At 36.3% G+C, this 16,529-nt stretch overlaps 1 protein-coding gene across 1 annotated transcript in view; it reads left to right on the forward strand.

Moving 5' to 3' along the window:
* Positions 1–1,402: 1,402 nt before the first annotated feature.
* The window catches only part of LOC101566928 (cytochrome P450 3A9-like), a 53,058-nt gene continuing 37,931 nt past the window's right edge, over positions 1,403–16,529 (forward strand). The window contains exons 1-4 of the mRNA XM_004629645.2: positions 1,403–1,588; positions 3,576–3,669; positions 7,737–7,789; positions 9,654–9,753. Of these exons, the coding sequence (XP_004629702.1) occupies positions 1,518–1,588; positions 3,576–3,669; positions 7,737–7,789; positions 9,654–9,753 (318 nt within the window). The 5' untranslated portion in view covers positions 1,403–1,517. The remainder of the gene's footprint in view (positions 1,589–3,575; positions 3,670–7,736; positions 7,790–9,653; positions 9,754–16,529) is intronic.

Raw genomic sequence — 16,529 nt, forward strand, 5'->3', positions numbered from 1 at the left:
CGGGTTCTTTCCATTCTCATTCATGGGGCTGTGATCAATTTGCCCCCTTCTTATTTGTTTTTAAGAGATCCTTTCTTACCTTTTCACTAGCTGCAGTAGCATCTTCAAGATCTGAAACTCTATCTTCAGTTTCATTTAAATGATTTTGCAAGTTTGTGATTGAGATTTTAATTTCCTCTATATCTCTTTGACTCTGCTTCATGTGATCTGTTTCTTTCCTGTACTGAGCATTCTGATATTTGTTTTTTAATAAAATAGAATAAAATGAACAAAGAAAAAAACTGAAATCATCTTTTTGGAGTCCTGGCTGCCATATGTTGCATGTAGTGGCATCCATCATTTCATTTTGACCACGAAAACTGTTATTCTTTTTTTCTGTTGCTTTGTAACCTGTTATTCTTGTTTACTCTCCCTTCATTCTCCTTATTTTTATGCCTTTAGTGCTCCAGAAAGATGGAGTTTTTCATTGTTAATGTTGTAAGTTACTATCTATGGCAAATCTCTTTAAAAAGCTCCCTCCAAAGAACGAAGAATTGATAGTGCGCAAGGCAGATGTGAGCTCTATCTCATCCATGTCATGTTTTCTGACTGGGAGCCCATTGTCAACAGAATCTTGTAGATCAGCGTGTACTTGCAGTGACTATGGCCAAGGCTGAGTTGTTCCTCTTCTATCAATTATGTAAGAAGATGGAGTGGTCTTACAAAACTAAGAGGGAAGGAACTACAGAAGCTGAGTAATCTCATCTGACAGAATTCACCCAACATGAGTGAATCCGTGTGCTGTAAAAAATATTCTTGGGAGTAGAAAAACTGGTAAATTAGGCTGTTTTCTTGATAATTTTTCATTTCGTAAGTTTAAAACATGAATGAAAATTTCCTGTGAAATTTCCTGTGAAAATTTCCTGTGAAAGCAGAGAAAACAATAACAACATGAGTGTGGGGAGTACAGAAGGTGACAAGAAGGGGAAGTGATTTTGTTGGAAGTTATTTGTTATGAAAGGCTCTATGAAATTTGTGACTAGACAGCTTTTAATGAATGATCATGCATCCTTTATGTGTCCCATGGAAGTTCTGGGCTCAAGAAACCACGTGGATAAAACTCTGTAGAAGTGGTTTGTTTTGATGGATTTAAGTATGTTTGGAGTAAAGGTTACCATTGAGGAAAGTGGAGGTAGAGGAAATTTAATGCAGGTGGCTCCATGGGGTTTCTGATAAGAATAATCTTTGGCCTTACGATAACACAGATTGAGTTTTTTAAATTGATATTCCACATCATATGAAATCAATGGAGGACAAAGTCTGGGTGTGTAGGACTCTTTGCCAAGTGACAAGCTGGACAGGGCACTTATCTGTTCCAGTTCTGGCTCCACCTCCTTTTCCAGTGCATAAATAGTCCAGGCTGTTCTCACTGAATCACAGCTGAGTACCCAAGGGGAGCTCTCTCGGCAGAGTCTTGCAGAGGGACTCACAATCACCTGGAAGGAAAACTCTGAGAGAACCCCAGAAAGAAACTGACAATGGACCTGATTCCAAACTTCTCCATGGGAACATGGTTGTTTTTGGCTCTCAGCCTGGTGCTCTTGTATATGTGAGTAACTGTCCAGAATCTATTCCTCTGTAAGCTTGTATTTGGTGTACTGACTAGACTTCATTTTCCCTCAATGGTATGAGAATCTCAAAATAGTCATGAGGGAAAGTTGTTTCAATTCTTGAAAAAGTTACTATTTATCTTAATCAGATCTATTGATCATCCCCTCCCCAAGCCTCTGTTCTTGTGGCTAGGAGAGTTGTTCATGAGTCGTTCTTGGGAATGAATTTATTTATTTCCAGATTGAAATTAATGAACCACAATTCAGTAGATTCAGATTATAAACAACTAACCATTACATGCAGTAGAAGTATCATTCCTTTCCCAATCTCTAGTAATTCTGAAGGCTGGCTTGGGGTTTTCTGTCATTATCTTAATCTCATGTGTGTAACAAGACACGTATGAAGGTATTGTGCCCTATGGAAATGGGTTGTTCTTTTTTTTTTTTCAAATTTTATTTATTTATTTATTTATTAGAGAGAGAGAGAGAGAGAGAGAGAGAGAGAGAGAGAGAGAGTGTGGGGTGTGTGTGTGTGGCCAGCTCAGCCCACCAGGGGGCGGGGCTGGCTGGCATGTGGTGCTGGGGGATCGAACCGCGGTCCCTGATGCTTTGCTAAGCTTGTTCTAAGTAGGTGCTTTAGACCACTGAGCCATCTCTCCAGCCCGGAAATGGGTTGTTCTTGTTCCTTTCTTCCCATCCTTCTTAACATCATTTACACAACGCATAAAAAGTACTTCAGAGTTCATGGGGGGGGGGGCTCAGATCTCCTCATTTGTTTTCTGAGATGATGTCATAACTCTCTATGTTCCTAAAAGTATTCCGCCAGCCTCAAGGTGGAGTACTATTTATTTTTTCTTGATAATTCTCAGGGTTAAGGAGAAATGGAAGATATCTTGAAATTGCATTCCTTTTTTTTTTTTTAAAGCTTTTTCTTCCAGTATCTGGCCATTTAATATCAGTATAGGGATTTATTTTTTCCTAATATGAAATAAGTTAGGAACCTGCTAAACCAGTTTGGATTTTAAGTTTTTTTTTCCTCTTATTTCTAGTCTAGGAGGATGAATTGAAATTTCTTAGTGGTGGAATATCTCTCAGTGATGAAATACTTGACATTTTGGGACAGATGGAGATTGACGTTATTTGTATATGTGGATAAGATTGCACCCCAGGGTCATATTTGATGATGATCTCAATTTCAATTCAATAAAGAGTAGTAAATCTTGATTATGTGCGAATAAGAAACACAAGTTTGATTAAAGAAGTAACTGATATTGAAGACAACAATGTACAATATAATAACCACTGTTGAATATCTATAACTTTGTTTTTTGAAATTTTGTATCATTTCAAATGTCTTATCTATTATTTTTCTATTCTGTTTAAAAAAGAACTTGATTGTAAAACAGGGATATTACTTAATGGAAAAGAAAAAAAATACAAGAACATTATTATGACAGGCCAGCGATGTGAAATTTTCCAAAAACAACACATACACCATAGGTTTGCAGCCACTGTAATAAGCTATTCATGACTGTATGATTGAGTGAATGAAGTTATGGAAAATCACATCAGTGGAAGAGAACACAAGCCATACTCCTCCCTGCTGCCTCAGTTGAAAATTCTTACTTTAACAAAGAGTCAATGTTTAAGATTGAGATAATAAAATAAAATGCCATGGAAGAAGTCTGGCTTGAATCATATGAGCACTCAAGTTGAGGGATGTTTGTCAAGTATTTTTTTTCTAGGGGAGCATGAAGACTTTTTCCATTGTTAGCTAACTATTGTGAATTGTCAGATATCTCTTAACAAAGACAGGGCAGCGGAAAACTGAATGTAATTACTATTGTTGGGTTTTGTTGTTATTTATTTTCTACATGCTGCCTTTCTGGCTTGATAGTTTCAATTCCTGAGTCAATGACTGGCCAGCTCCCATGTGTATAAAATTATAAGCTCTGTAACCTGATTACTTTCTTGTTTACTTTGTAGCTATGGGTCCTATTCACATGGATTCTTTAAGAAGCTGGGAATTCCTGGGCCAACACCTCTGCCTTTCTTTGGAACTATGTTGGAATACTCAAAGGTGAATACTGTTAAAGCTTCTGTTTCTTAGCTTCTGGTTTAAAGACCAGCCTAGTTCCTTTAGTAGAAATGCTCCTCTTTGGGAAGAACTTCTGTGAATTCAGGCTTTCAGAAACTGTGTGCTCCCTACCATCCCCCACAGGAAGGGTGGAGTTTTCCTGGGGCTCTGTTGTCAACTCTTTGGAGCCTTTGTTGCATATCCCAGATGTCTGGCACATTAGTCCTTGATGCTCAGATCAAAGTGTTGAGATTTTGTGAGCATTAAAGCAATTTTTTTTTGTGCAGTGCAGGTTCAGGAAGATACAGTTATATTTAATACTTGAAGAAAAAAATTCTATACATTTTTTCTCCATCAGAAAAAAACTGATTTTTTCTAAAACTTTCACTGATCAACTTTTTAGAATTAATTATCTTTGGATCTAGATTTCTGGAAACTTTTTTCTGCTTAATTAGAGTTCACATACGAAATGGCACCAAAATGTAATTTTAAGTTTCACAAGTGAAAACCCCAAGTAGACATTCAATTTACCATGTCCTATATGAGGAGGTGTCATCTCATGAGTCCATCTTTTCATTTCTTACTTGGTCTCTTTTCCATTCAAGGAAATCACAGCAAATTCCATATATCTGATAAAGTGCAGAGGTCACTGGTGTTTTAATTTTCCTGATTTTACAGAAATCTAGTTATAAGTCATAAGATAAAATAAAAAATATGCTGGGCCAAAAGTACTTGCAGTATATTGAGATAATTATTTTTTGCTCATCTTTGATTTTATCATATGTCTGGGAGGGAATAATTTATTCATTGGTAAGAATTTAGAGATAACACATACAGAAGCAAAAGCAATTCTTGTTGAAGTTGCAGCATTAGGGTATTTATTTGTTCCAGTTCTGTTTTCCTAATGTGTGAGTTCACAGTTATGAATTTCTCTCTGAGAACTGCTTTCATCGTATCCCATAAATTCTGATAAGTTGTGCTTGAATTTTAATTGAATTGCAGATATTGTTGAATTTCTTGTTTAATTTTATCTGTCACCCATTGGTTGCTTTGTAGGGGGTCATTTAATTTCCATGTATTTAGGGTTTTTTCTGGTTTCCTTTGTCATTTATTTCCAGTTTCATTGCACTGTGTTCAGATAATGTGCATGGGATAATTTCAGTTTTCTTACATATACTTAAGCATGACCTATGGACCAGTATGTGGTCTATTTTAGAAAATGACCCATGTGCAGCTGAGAAAAATGTATATTCAGCTGTGTTTGGATGGAACACTCCGTATATCTCCACCAAGTCCTTTTCTTTCAAACTCTGGTTCAGTTCTGTTATTTCTTTGCTAAGTTTTTGTCTGGTTGACCTATCTTTTGGGGATAAAGGGGTGTTAAGGTCTCCTGTCAAGATTGTGGTATTGGATATTAGATTTTTCATGTCCATTAAGGTTTGCTTTATATATTTGGGTGCCCCCATATTTGGTTCATACATATTTATGTTGTAACTTCTTCCTCTTGAATTTTTCCCCTAACCAGTATATAGTGGCCTTCTTTATTCACTTCATCATTGTTGGTTTGAAGTTGAGACTCTCTGAAATAGGATTGCTACCCTTTCTTTTTTCTGAGGTGCTGGTGAGTGTAATATTGTGTTCCATCCTTTGACTTTCAGCCTAAGAATGTCTTTATGAGTTAAATGTGTTTCTTGTATACAGCATATTGTTGGATTTTGTTTCCTAACCCACTCTGCCAGTCTATTTCTCTTAATTGGTGAATTGAGCCCATTTACATTGATAATTAAAATTGAGATGTATTGACTGATGATTGACATGTTATTTACCTGTTGTCGTTTACTCCTTTTTTCTCCTGTGTTTAATTGCTTGCTCTATTTAGTTCATTGCATCTGATCTCATTTGTCGAGTTCTGATAATTTTGATCTCTCTAGACCATCTTTCAGTAGCCTGTGTGAGATTGGCTTTGTCATCATGAAATTCTTTAGTTGTTCTTTGTCATGGAAGTATTTTCCTTCTCCATCCAACTTGAAAGAGAGTTTTGCAAGGTATAGTAGTTTGGACTGGAAGTTATTTTCATAGAGGACTTGAAGTACTCTGATCTATGCTCTTCTTGCCTTCATGGTTTTTGAAGAGAAGTCGGCCATAATTCTGATGGGTTTTTCTTTGAATGTGATCTGCTTCTTTTCTCTAGTGGCTTTCAGTATATTATCCTTGTGGTGAGTTTCTGGGATTTGACTACTATGTGTCTCTGTGTGTTTTTAATTGGGTTGAGGTTACTTGGAGTTCTGTATACTTCAGTTACCTGAATGTCATATTGTTTCCTCATATTAGGGAAGTTTGGTGCTATTACTTCTGCCCATATGTTTTTTGATGTCATTTTTATTGACTCCTTTTTTCTCATTGATGCTGATCAGTCTCACATTGTTCATCTTTGTATCATCTTGCAGGTGATGGATTATTTTTTCCTGCATCCTATTTGTTTTTAAGAGATCCTTTCTTAACTTTTCAATAGCTGCACCAACATCTTCAAGATCTGAAACTCTGTCTTCACTTTCACTTAAATGGTTTTGCAAGCTTGTGATTGAGGTTTTAATTTCCTCTATATCTCTTTTACTCTGCTTCATGAGATCTATTTCTTTCCTGGATTGCTCATTCAAGAAATCCGTCATTTTTCTAATCTCCTCTTTTTTTTTTTAAAATCAATGTCTTCTTTAGGAGCAGTTATTAATTGTTTTACTGAAATGTTTTTTTTTTCAGATTGGGTTTCCTCCCTATGTTTCTGTAGTTGATTCTTTACTTCAGATGCTATGAGCTCCGAGAATTCTTTTCTTATTTCAGAAAATTCTGCTCTGAGTTTCTCTTTAACTTTCTGCTGTTGCTTATTTAGTATCGACGCTATTAATTCATACATTTGAGCTGAACTAGTGTCCTCTGCCTTTGTTCTGCGTGGGCATTGGCTTTCCTCTGTATGTTCCTGCATTTGATTCTTTACTGTATATGTCATTAATTTAGGGATTTCTTTTTTCACTTGAAATTTGAGTTTCTCTATACTTTTCTGCAGCTGTTTCCTTATTTCAGAATCTGTTGATTCATTGCTTTCAGCTGTGTGATTCCCAATTTGTTCTGTGTTATTGTCCTCTGCACTTGTTATATGTGGGCTTGGGTTCTGAGATTGCATTTTGCTCCTTCTCATTGTCATTTTGTGTAGCACTGTCTTCTGACCTTTGTTGTAGGTCTTTGGTGCAGTTACAATCTTAGCACCTACTAAAGTTCAAGTGCAGATCTACAATATTTGGACTTATCCAGTTGGTTCTGGCTTGGGTCTGGCTGCTGTGCTCAGCTCCTTCCTGCTGCTGCCCTAGGAGTTAAACCTGTTGTGCCCCTCTGGCAAAATGTTCTTCTCCTGGAGTAGCTGGGTGGTTCTGTCCCCTGCACTCTCTGCAGGGGTTGCAGTTGCAGGTTTTCACCCAGGCCTGTATGCCAGGCCTGAGCTGAGTCTGTAGGGGACAAGATGGAGTAGGTTGGAGAGGCCGCTCTCCCACACACTCACTCAGCCTGTTCTAGGACTGATCTTTGGGTTCCAGGAAGGTGACAGAAATTCCTACTCTGTGGGTGGGTGGGGATGCTACTACAGAGTGGTGGGTGGTGTCTCAAGGGGGTGAAAGACGGTTTCACCCCCACTGGTCCCAGGCTGGGATCGGTAGCTCCCGCTGGTACAGCGTAGCTGGAAGCTGTCTCACATACTCGCCGGGCCTGGGCTAAGACTGGATCTCCATGTGCAAAAGCGATTCTTACAGACAAGGAGTTACTTAATATTCACCAACAAAGATACTTCTTTCGACCTGTACAACACCCGAGAAAATTCAAGAGTGACTTTAATTCCTCATTTCAGATGTCTCCTCTATTTTACCTCTTTTTTCTTCAGATATTTCAGAATAAGTGTATCTTTGTAGCTTCCGCTGAGTGGATAGTAAGCCTGGATTAATGGGATTCTAGTCATTTGTTACCCATTTAGAGATGGGGTCAGCACATTTAGAACCATAATGAACTTACACTTTTTCTATTCCCAGGGTGTGTGGAAATTTGACATAGAGTGCCATAAAAAGTATGGAAAAATGTGGGGGTGAGTATTTTGGAAACTTTCATTTGGTAGACCTGTTGGAATGAGACACTCATTGTATGAAAGCAGTATGTCTCTATAGCTCTTTGGATGCAACTGTATATTATGAAGCTTGTCCTGTTGGGGTCACATACATCACCAAGCTCATAGCTTGAACTGGGCTGAAATATTGTATATTATGCCTTTCTGCAATCTTTAATGATTCAGAAAAACTTTCACCTTCTTTGCAGTGTCTGGCCTTTTTCCTCTCTCCCATTTACCCTTTCTTAGTTCTTATTTAATTATATTAGAAAAACTAAGGTGGGGAAAAGGGGAAAGGAAGGAATAAAAAGAATGATAAAAAGTATAAAATATATAGGGCCGGGGAGATGGTTCAGTAGAATAAGCGCTTCCCTGGCAAGTGTAAGGGCCTGAGTTCAATCCCCGGTTCCACCAAAAATAAATAAATAAATAAACTAAAATAAAAAAATAAAAAGGTGAAAAAAAATTAAAAAAAAGTATAAAATATAAACAAAGCTTTTTAAATAAACTGGGGAAGGTGAGTTGGAGGATTGGAGATTGCAAACAAATAGGAACAAATATATATCAGGCACAGGTACAAATTCTCTATAATGATATGATCATTATGTATGTCTAAAATATACCAATAAGGGTTATTATATAAAAATTATACAAGATGATTTATTTCAGGTTGTGATTTATATGTTCATTATGTTTTTCTTTATTTTTGCTTATGTTTATGTGTATCACATTACTTTCTTCTTACATTTATTCAGTAATAAAATGTAATGTTCCAAAAATTTAAAATTTAATATTGGCTGAGGAAACCTGGTTGGGATTATAGGTAAACAGATTGGGAAGTAATACTTGCTCAACTTCTTTTCTATTTATTGTCAATGTGCACAGACTTTTGGGTATTTTTTTTCTTTTTCATTTTTTGGGACCATGTCTTGGTACAGAGTTCAGGCTGGCCTTGAGTTCGCTTTGCAGCAAAATATTGTCTCAAATTCACAGCATTTCTCCTACTTTAGCCTCCCAATAGCTGGTATTACAGGCATGTGTATCACCACACTTGGCTTATATGACATATTTTAAATGTGTGTTCCCATGTGGATTTATGTTCTTTGTGATTTTTGGGAGGCCTGAACCACCTGAAGTAGCATTTCTCCTTGAGAGCTGAAAGACAGCAATGAAAGAAGTATAATCGTGTGTTTTTGTGATTAAGCGAATCCATGTGGGAGATGATTTTGTCTCTTCTAACCTCTCCATCTTTTCTCACTGGTCCCTAGGAAGCACTCGATTGCCCACAGTGTGGTGAGATGGCATGGCCCCAAAAGGCAACTGTGTCTGTCGAAATGGCTTACAGCACTGTGTCTCCACTGGTCCAACTACAAACATCTTGCCAAGATTTAGTATTATGAGCACTTGAGAGTTTGTTTTTAACTTTTCTATGGACTTGATATTATTTTATGATACTAAAATATTTTTTAAATTTTGTTTCAAAGAAAATAAAGATATTGCACTATTTTAAAACATCATGGTTACTTTGGTGAATGGTACAGGCAACAATTTTTTATGTGCCAGCTAAAAATTAACAAGTTCCAAGTCATTTTCACCTATGCTCTTTTTGAAGAGATAGTTTCTAGTGTATCTCCCCACCCTGAGTTATATTATTTTATGAAGACTCTAGTGCCTTCTATGGTCAGAATCCTCCTGCATATCATATTCTGTAGGTTTTAAAGTCACTGTGTGTTGAACAATAGGTAGCAGGTTATCTAATGTTAGAATTAGAGACTAGATTGCTGGAATGGCTTCAGAAGCAGGATCTGAATTGTTTAGTTTAACCAGCTGTGTTTTCCCATTACAGGTTGTTTGATGGTAATCAGCCTCTGTTGGCTATCACAGACCCAGAAATAATTAAAACAGTGCTTGTGAAAGAATGCTATTCTACCTTCACAAACCGACGGGTAGGCATCTATTTCTTAAAAAGTGAATTTTTGTACAATATTATTTAAATTTTTATCTTCAAGTAGTTAGAGATTCACAGTAAGTGTCAAAACAAGCTATAATACTTACATTTGGTATTTTTTGCTAACTACATTTTCTTGTATAAGTATACAAATAGCATAATCCTCTGAATAGAATGACAAGAAATGTACATTTTACAATCCACAGAGCATATTTACATTTCCCGATTCTGTGCCCTCTAGTGTATCTGTGTATGCAGTGTGTGTGTACATGCATGTGTGCCTGTGCGTGTATGTGTGTAATAGCCAGTATAATTAAGAAAATGCCTGTCTCTTTATCACAAATACTCATTGTTATCTTTCATAGCTACTTTGTGTAGGTTGTTTTTTAATTTTTTTCCCATAATTTTACTGATAAACAGCAATGAGACAGTTTCAAATCAAATTGGTAGGACAGTTTCAATAATCAACACATTGCATACATTCTTCTCAGTGGTTGATTGCTGTACAAGATGTGGATATGATATCCAATTTAAAGACACCATCACAACAAATCATTCTATTCATTAAGAGGATGTAACTATATGTCTATCCTAACCACTTTGAATGCACAGATAAAAAATGGATATTCACCTGTATCCTCTTTTTTTGTTAAGTTCCGTTATTTGAATATTATAGGTGTGCAAACTCAGCAAAATATTCTAAAAGAGTCAAGCAGCCCATAATAGTATTGGGTCTTCTGCTGACTAGCAATGTCAGAAATTGACATGAGTGCCCTACAGCTCAACATAATAGCATGGCTTTACTTCCTATATTTCATTTTTATACTTTTCTGCTGGATGGTTAAGATCAAGGTAAAGCAGGACCTATGCAACAAGAGTTGTAACTTTTGGATCTGATAAGGTCAGTGAAATCCCCTCAGGAGATATCCTGAGATCCTGTACCTCAAACTGTAGAACTTTGTCCGTGTCACCCATTAGGATGAATCATGACCATTGCTTGGCCAATGTGCTCTCTCTGAAAACCTGAGAGAATATTTTCTCTCCATGTGACTCTCCTTAGGCACACTCTACATCATTGATCATTTTCCTCTTTGGCCCCATAATCTCCTTAATAAGAAAATTTGGGACACTACCGAGTTACATGACATTACAGTACAAGTTCTCATATGTCCTGAGTCTTAATTGACCTTAGAAGGCTAGGGCCAAAATGTTGACTTTCCTTGCTGCCCTCCTTTCTTTCTAATTTTGGTCTGCAAACTTAGGTTGTTAACCATCCACAAGACAAGCTTATTGTTATTACCATACAACTTAGGCTGTTAAGCTTAACCTCAATATCTGTCTGCATATCAAACATCTTAGGCATAATATGGAACAGGAGTTTTTCATCAAGTATTGATATGTTGAACTTTAAGTCCCTACAAAATATGATGAAAAACATTTAAAAATTAGAATATATTGTAAAAATAGGCATAAAGAATTATATACTTCTCATGTTTGCTCATAAGTCCAAAAATCTCACCATATACAACCTTGAAGCAGGACAGTCCCACAATATTCCTTTTCCTGTCTCTTGCTTTCTTTCACCACCCCCTTCTTCTTGAACAACCATCTACCAGAGAGACAGCATAGCAGCAACGGGCATGTCATGACAAGTAGCCCATATTCAGTAGATCAGAATGACAGGCACACCAAGCATGAAACTACTATTACAAATTACCATCTGCAGTGCAGTAGCTTAGTTCACAGGTATCAGCATATATAGTTAGTCAGTGTGAGAATCTTTGAAATATCTGTTAGTCTAAAAATCTTCTGAAGATTCTCAGGATCATTGCCTTTTCCATCTTCTACATATAACTGTATGGTTTGACATTGTCATGTTTCCTAGCTCTTCTCCTTTCCCTCTCTTGATTAGTTAAGTCCTTGAGATCCTGCTTTCCTTTTACTTGTAGTATATCTTTCTATTTGTATTTCTTCTTTTGAGTCCTTATACTAGGGAGACTATATGATATTTTCACATGTGTGTCTGGTTTATTTCACTTATGAGTATATGTTCAAGTGGCATCCACTTCAATATAAAGGCTTGCAGTTTATCATCCTTAATAGCTGAATAATACTCCATTGTGTAAAAATACCACATCTTTTTGAACCATTCCTCAAGTTATGGGCATCTTGTTTGTTTGCAAGATTTGGCTATCACACATGGTGCTACTATAAAGTTAGGCCCACATATATCACTATGGTGATATGATGATTTCAGATCCTCTTGGAAAATTCCAGTAGAGGAATACTGGTTTAAATGGGATATTCAGTCCAACTTTTCTAAGGAGTCTCCATACTCATTTCCATAATGGTTGCACCAGTCTACATTCCCACCAGCAGTGGAGAAGGGTTCCTTTTCCTCACACCCTCTCCAACATTTGTTGTTGGGTGATTTCTTTATGATAGCCATTCTTTGTGGGGTGAGATGATATCTCTATGTGGTGTTAATTTGCATTTCACGAATGACTAGTTATGTGGAGCATTTTTTCATATATTTATTCGCTTCCTTAATTTCTTCCTCTGAGAAGTATGTGTTCATCTCGGATGCCCATTTCTGGATCAGGTCTTTAAATTATGAAGACCTAGTGTTTTTTAGTTCTTTCTAGATTCTAGAGAGTAGACCTTTGAGTACTTATTTGTCATGATTTTTTCCAAATTTGTAGGTTGCCTTTTCCCTTTGTTGGTAATTTCTTTTGACGTGAAAAAACTTCTCAGTAAGAGCAGGTCCCAGTTGTTAATTCTTTCAACTGTTTTCTGTGCGATTTGATTTCTGTCCATGAACTCTTTGCGTAGCCCTATGTCTTGAAGAGTTCCTCCTACTTTCCCTTCCAGGAGATTTAGTGTCTCTGCCTTAATGTTTAGATCTTTAATCCATTTTGACTTTAGTTAAGTGCATGGTGATAGACCTGGTTCAAATTTGAGTTTTTGGCAGGTAGAGAGCCAGTTTTTCCAGCACCATTTGTTAAAGAGGGTGTCTTTCTTCCAGTGAGTATATTTGGCCCTTTTGTCAAAGATAAGGTGGCTGAGTGTGCTCGTAGTGACTTCAGGATCTTGTAATCTTTTCCATTGATCCTCAGGTGTATTTTGATGCCAGTACCATGCTGATTTTATCACATTAGCCTTGTAGTATAATTTCAAGTCAGGAATTGTCATGCCTCCTGCCTTGTCTTTATTGCCCAGAACTACCTTTGCTATTCTAGGTCTTTTCTCACTCCAGTTAAATTTTAGGAATCATTTTTCTATGTCTATGAGGTATGTCGGTGGTTGTGTGATAGGGATTGCATTTAAATTGTACAGTAATTTTGGTAGTATGGCCATCTTCACAATGTTGGTTGTTCCTATCCAGGAGCATGGAATATCTTTCCATTTTCTGAAATCCTCTACGATCTCTTTTTTCAGAGTACTGTAATTTTCCTTGAAAAGATCTTGACTTCTTTACTTAGATTAATTCCAAGGTATTTAATTTTCCTCAGTGCTATTGTAAAAGGTATTGTTTCTATAATATCCCTCTCAGTGTGTTTCTTGACTGTCTAGAGGAATGCCATTGACTTTTGGGTATTGACTTTGTAACCTACTATGCAACTGAATTTCTGTATTAATTCTAGAAAGTTCTTGGTCGAGATTTTTGGGTCTTGCAAGTAAAGTATCATATCATCTGCAAATAAAGATAATTTAATGTCTTCTTTTCCTATCCTTATTCCTTTTATTTCTTTCTCTTGAGTAATGGATGTAGCTAATGATTCCAGAACTATATTGAATAAGAGTGGTGAGAGAGCACATACTTGTCTTGTATGAGTTCTAAGAGTAAACGATTTCAGTTTTTCCCTATTAAGGATTATGTTAGCCGTTAGATTTTCATAAATAGCTTTTACCAGATTGAAGTAGAGAGCATCTAGTGCAATTTTCTGTAGGACTTTGAACATGAATGAGTGTTGGGCTTTGTCAAAAGCCTTTTCTGCATCAATGGAGATGATCATGTGGTTTTTAGTTTTCGCTCTATTGATATAGTGTATTACATTTGTAGATTTTTGAATATTTAACCACCCTTGCATCCCTGGGATGAATCCTACCTGGTCATGGTGTATGATCTTCTTGATAATTCCCTGTATTCTATTTGCTAGTAGTTTATTGAGGATTTTGGCATCTATGTTCATGAGGGAAATTGGTCTGTACTTCTCTTTCTTAGTTGCATGTTTCCCTGGTTTTGGTATCAGTATAATATTTGTCTAAAGGAATGATTTTTTGAGAATTGCTTCCTTTTCAATTTCATGGAAGAGTTTGAGAAGTATAGGGACTATATCTTCTATAAATGTTTTGTAGAATTCAGTTGTGAATCCATCCGGACCAGGACTTTCTTTGCCGTTAGCTTTATAATCACATCTCGTATTTCCTTGGCTGTTGTTGGGCTGTTGAGAGTGGTTGTGTATTGTTGATTCAGTTGTGGTAATTTGTACCTTTCGCGGTATCTGTCCATTTCTTCTTGTCTTCTATTCTGTGAGAGTAAAGATTGTTAAAGTAGCTATATTTAATATTCTGAATTTCCACTGGGCCTGTGGTAATTACACCCTTTTCATCCTTATTGCTTGCATTTGAATTTTTTCTTTCCTCTTTTTGATGATGTTAGTTAGGTGCTTATCGATTTTATTTAATCTTTCAAAGATCCAGCTTTTTGCTTTTTTAATTCTTTGAATTCTTTTCCTCTTCTCAATTGATTTAATTTCTGCTGTAATATTTATGATTTCCTCCTGTCTTTGGGGTCTGGGTTTGGTTTGCTCTTCCTTTTCTAATTGTTGAAGGTGCAGCATTAGGGTATTTATTTGTTCCCATTCTGTTTTCCTAATGTGTGAGTTTGCAGCTATGAATTTCCCTCTGACAACTTCTTTCATCGTATCGCATGAATTCTGATAAGTTGTGATTGAATTATCATTGAGTTGAGGATATTGCTGAATTTCTTGTTTAATTTCATCTGTGACCCATTGGTTTCTGAGTAGGGTATCATTTAATTTCCATATTTTTAAAATTTTTTTTCTGGTTTCTTTTATCATTTATTTCCAGTTTCATTGCACTGTGGTGAGATAATGTGCATTGGATATTTTCTGTTTTCTGGCGTATACTTAAGCATTACCTGTGGATCAATGTGTGGTCTATTTTAGAAAATTATCAATGTGCAGCTGAGAAAAATGTGTACTCAGCTGTGTTTTCCTGGAACACTCTGTATATGTCCACCAAGTATGTTTGTTTCAAGCTCTGGTTCAGTTCTGTTATTTGTTTTCTAATTTTTTGTATGGTTGACCTATCTTTTGGAGTTAAGGGGATCTTAAGTTCTACTGCTAAAATTGTGGTATTAGATATTAGATTTTTCATGTCCATTATGATTTGCTTTATATAGTTGGGTACTCCCGTGTTTGGTGTATAGATATTTATGAGTGTTACCTCTTCCTCTTGAATTTTTGCCCTAACCTGTGTATAGTGGCCTTCTTTATTTTGCTTGATCATTGTTGGTTTGAAGTTGAGAGTGTCTGAGAAAAAGATTGCTACCCCTGCTTTTTTTTGAGGTGCTGGGGTATGTCGTATTGTGTTCCATCCTTTGACTTTCAGCCTATGAATGTCTTTATGAGTTAAATGTGTTTCTTGTATACAGCATATTGTTGGATTTTGTTTCCTAATCCACTGTGCCAGTCTATTTCTCTTACTTGGTGAATTGAGTCCATTTACATTGATGATTAGAAATGAGATGTATTTACTTATGATTGACAAGTTATTTACCTGTTGTCATTTACTCCTTTTTCTCCTGTGTTTAATTGCTTGCCCTAGTTAGTTGGTTATTTCTGATCTCATTCGTGGAGTTCTGATCATTTTGGTTCCTCTCTAGAACATCTTTCAGTAGCCTGTGTAGGGTTAGCTTTGTCATCACGAAATTATTTAGCTGTTCTTTGTCATGAAATTATTTCATTTCTCCATCATACTTGAAAGAGAGTTTTGCAGGGTATAGTAGTCTGGGCTGGAATTTGTTTTCATAGAAGACTTGAAGTACTCTGATCCATATTCTTTTTGCTTTCATGGTTTGTGAAGAGAAGTCGGCCATAATTCTGATGGGTTTTCCTTTTAATGTGACCTGCTTCTTTTCTCTAGCGGCTTTCAGTAGATTTTTTCTTGTGGTGAATTTCTAGGATCTTTACTATTATAGGTCTTGATGTGTTTTTCATTGGTTTGAGTTTACTTGACGTTCTGTATGCTTTGCTTTCCTGAATGTCAGATTGTTTCCTCATATTTGGGAAGTTTTCTGCTATTACTTCTGCCCATGTTTTTTAAATGTCATTTGTATTGACTCCTTCTTTCTCATTGATGCCTATTAGTCTCACATTGTTCATCTTTGCATCATCTTGCAGGTGATGCATTATTCTTTACTGCATCCTCGTTGTTTCTATGAGATCCTTTCTTACCTTTTCAATAGCTGCACCAGCATCTTCAAGATCTGAAACTCTGTCTTCACTTTCACTTAAACGATTTTGCAAGCTTGTGATTGAGATTTTAATTTTCTCTGTATCTCTTTGACTCTGCTTCATGCAATCTGTTTCTTTCCAGTATTTTGCATTCAAGGAATCCGTCATTTTTCTAATCTCCTCTAATTTTTTTTTATCAATGTCTCCTTTAGAAGCAGTTATAAATTCTTTTACTGTAGCTTTTTTTTCATATTGGGCATCCTCCCTATGTTTCTGTAATTGCTTCTTTACT

This window comes from Octodon degus, unplaced genomic scaffold (assembly GCF_000260255.1).
Source record: "Octodon degus isolate 3935 unplaced genomic scaffold, OctDeg1.0 scaffold00031, whole genome shotgun sequence".
NCBI classification, from domain to species: domain Eukaryota; kingdom Metazoa; phylum Chordata; class Mammalia; order Rodentia; family Octodontidae; genus Octodon; species Octodon degus.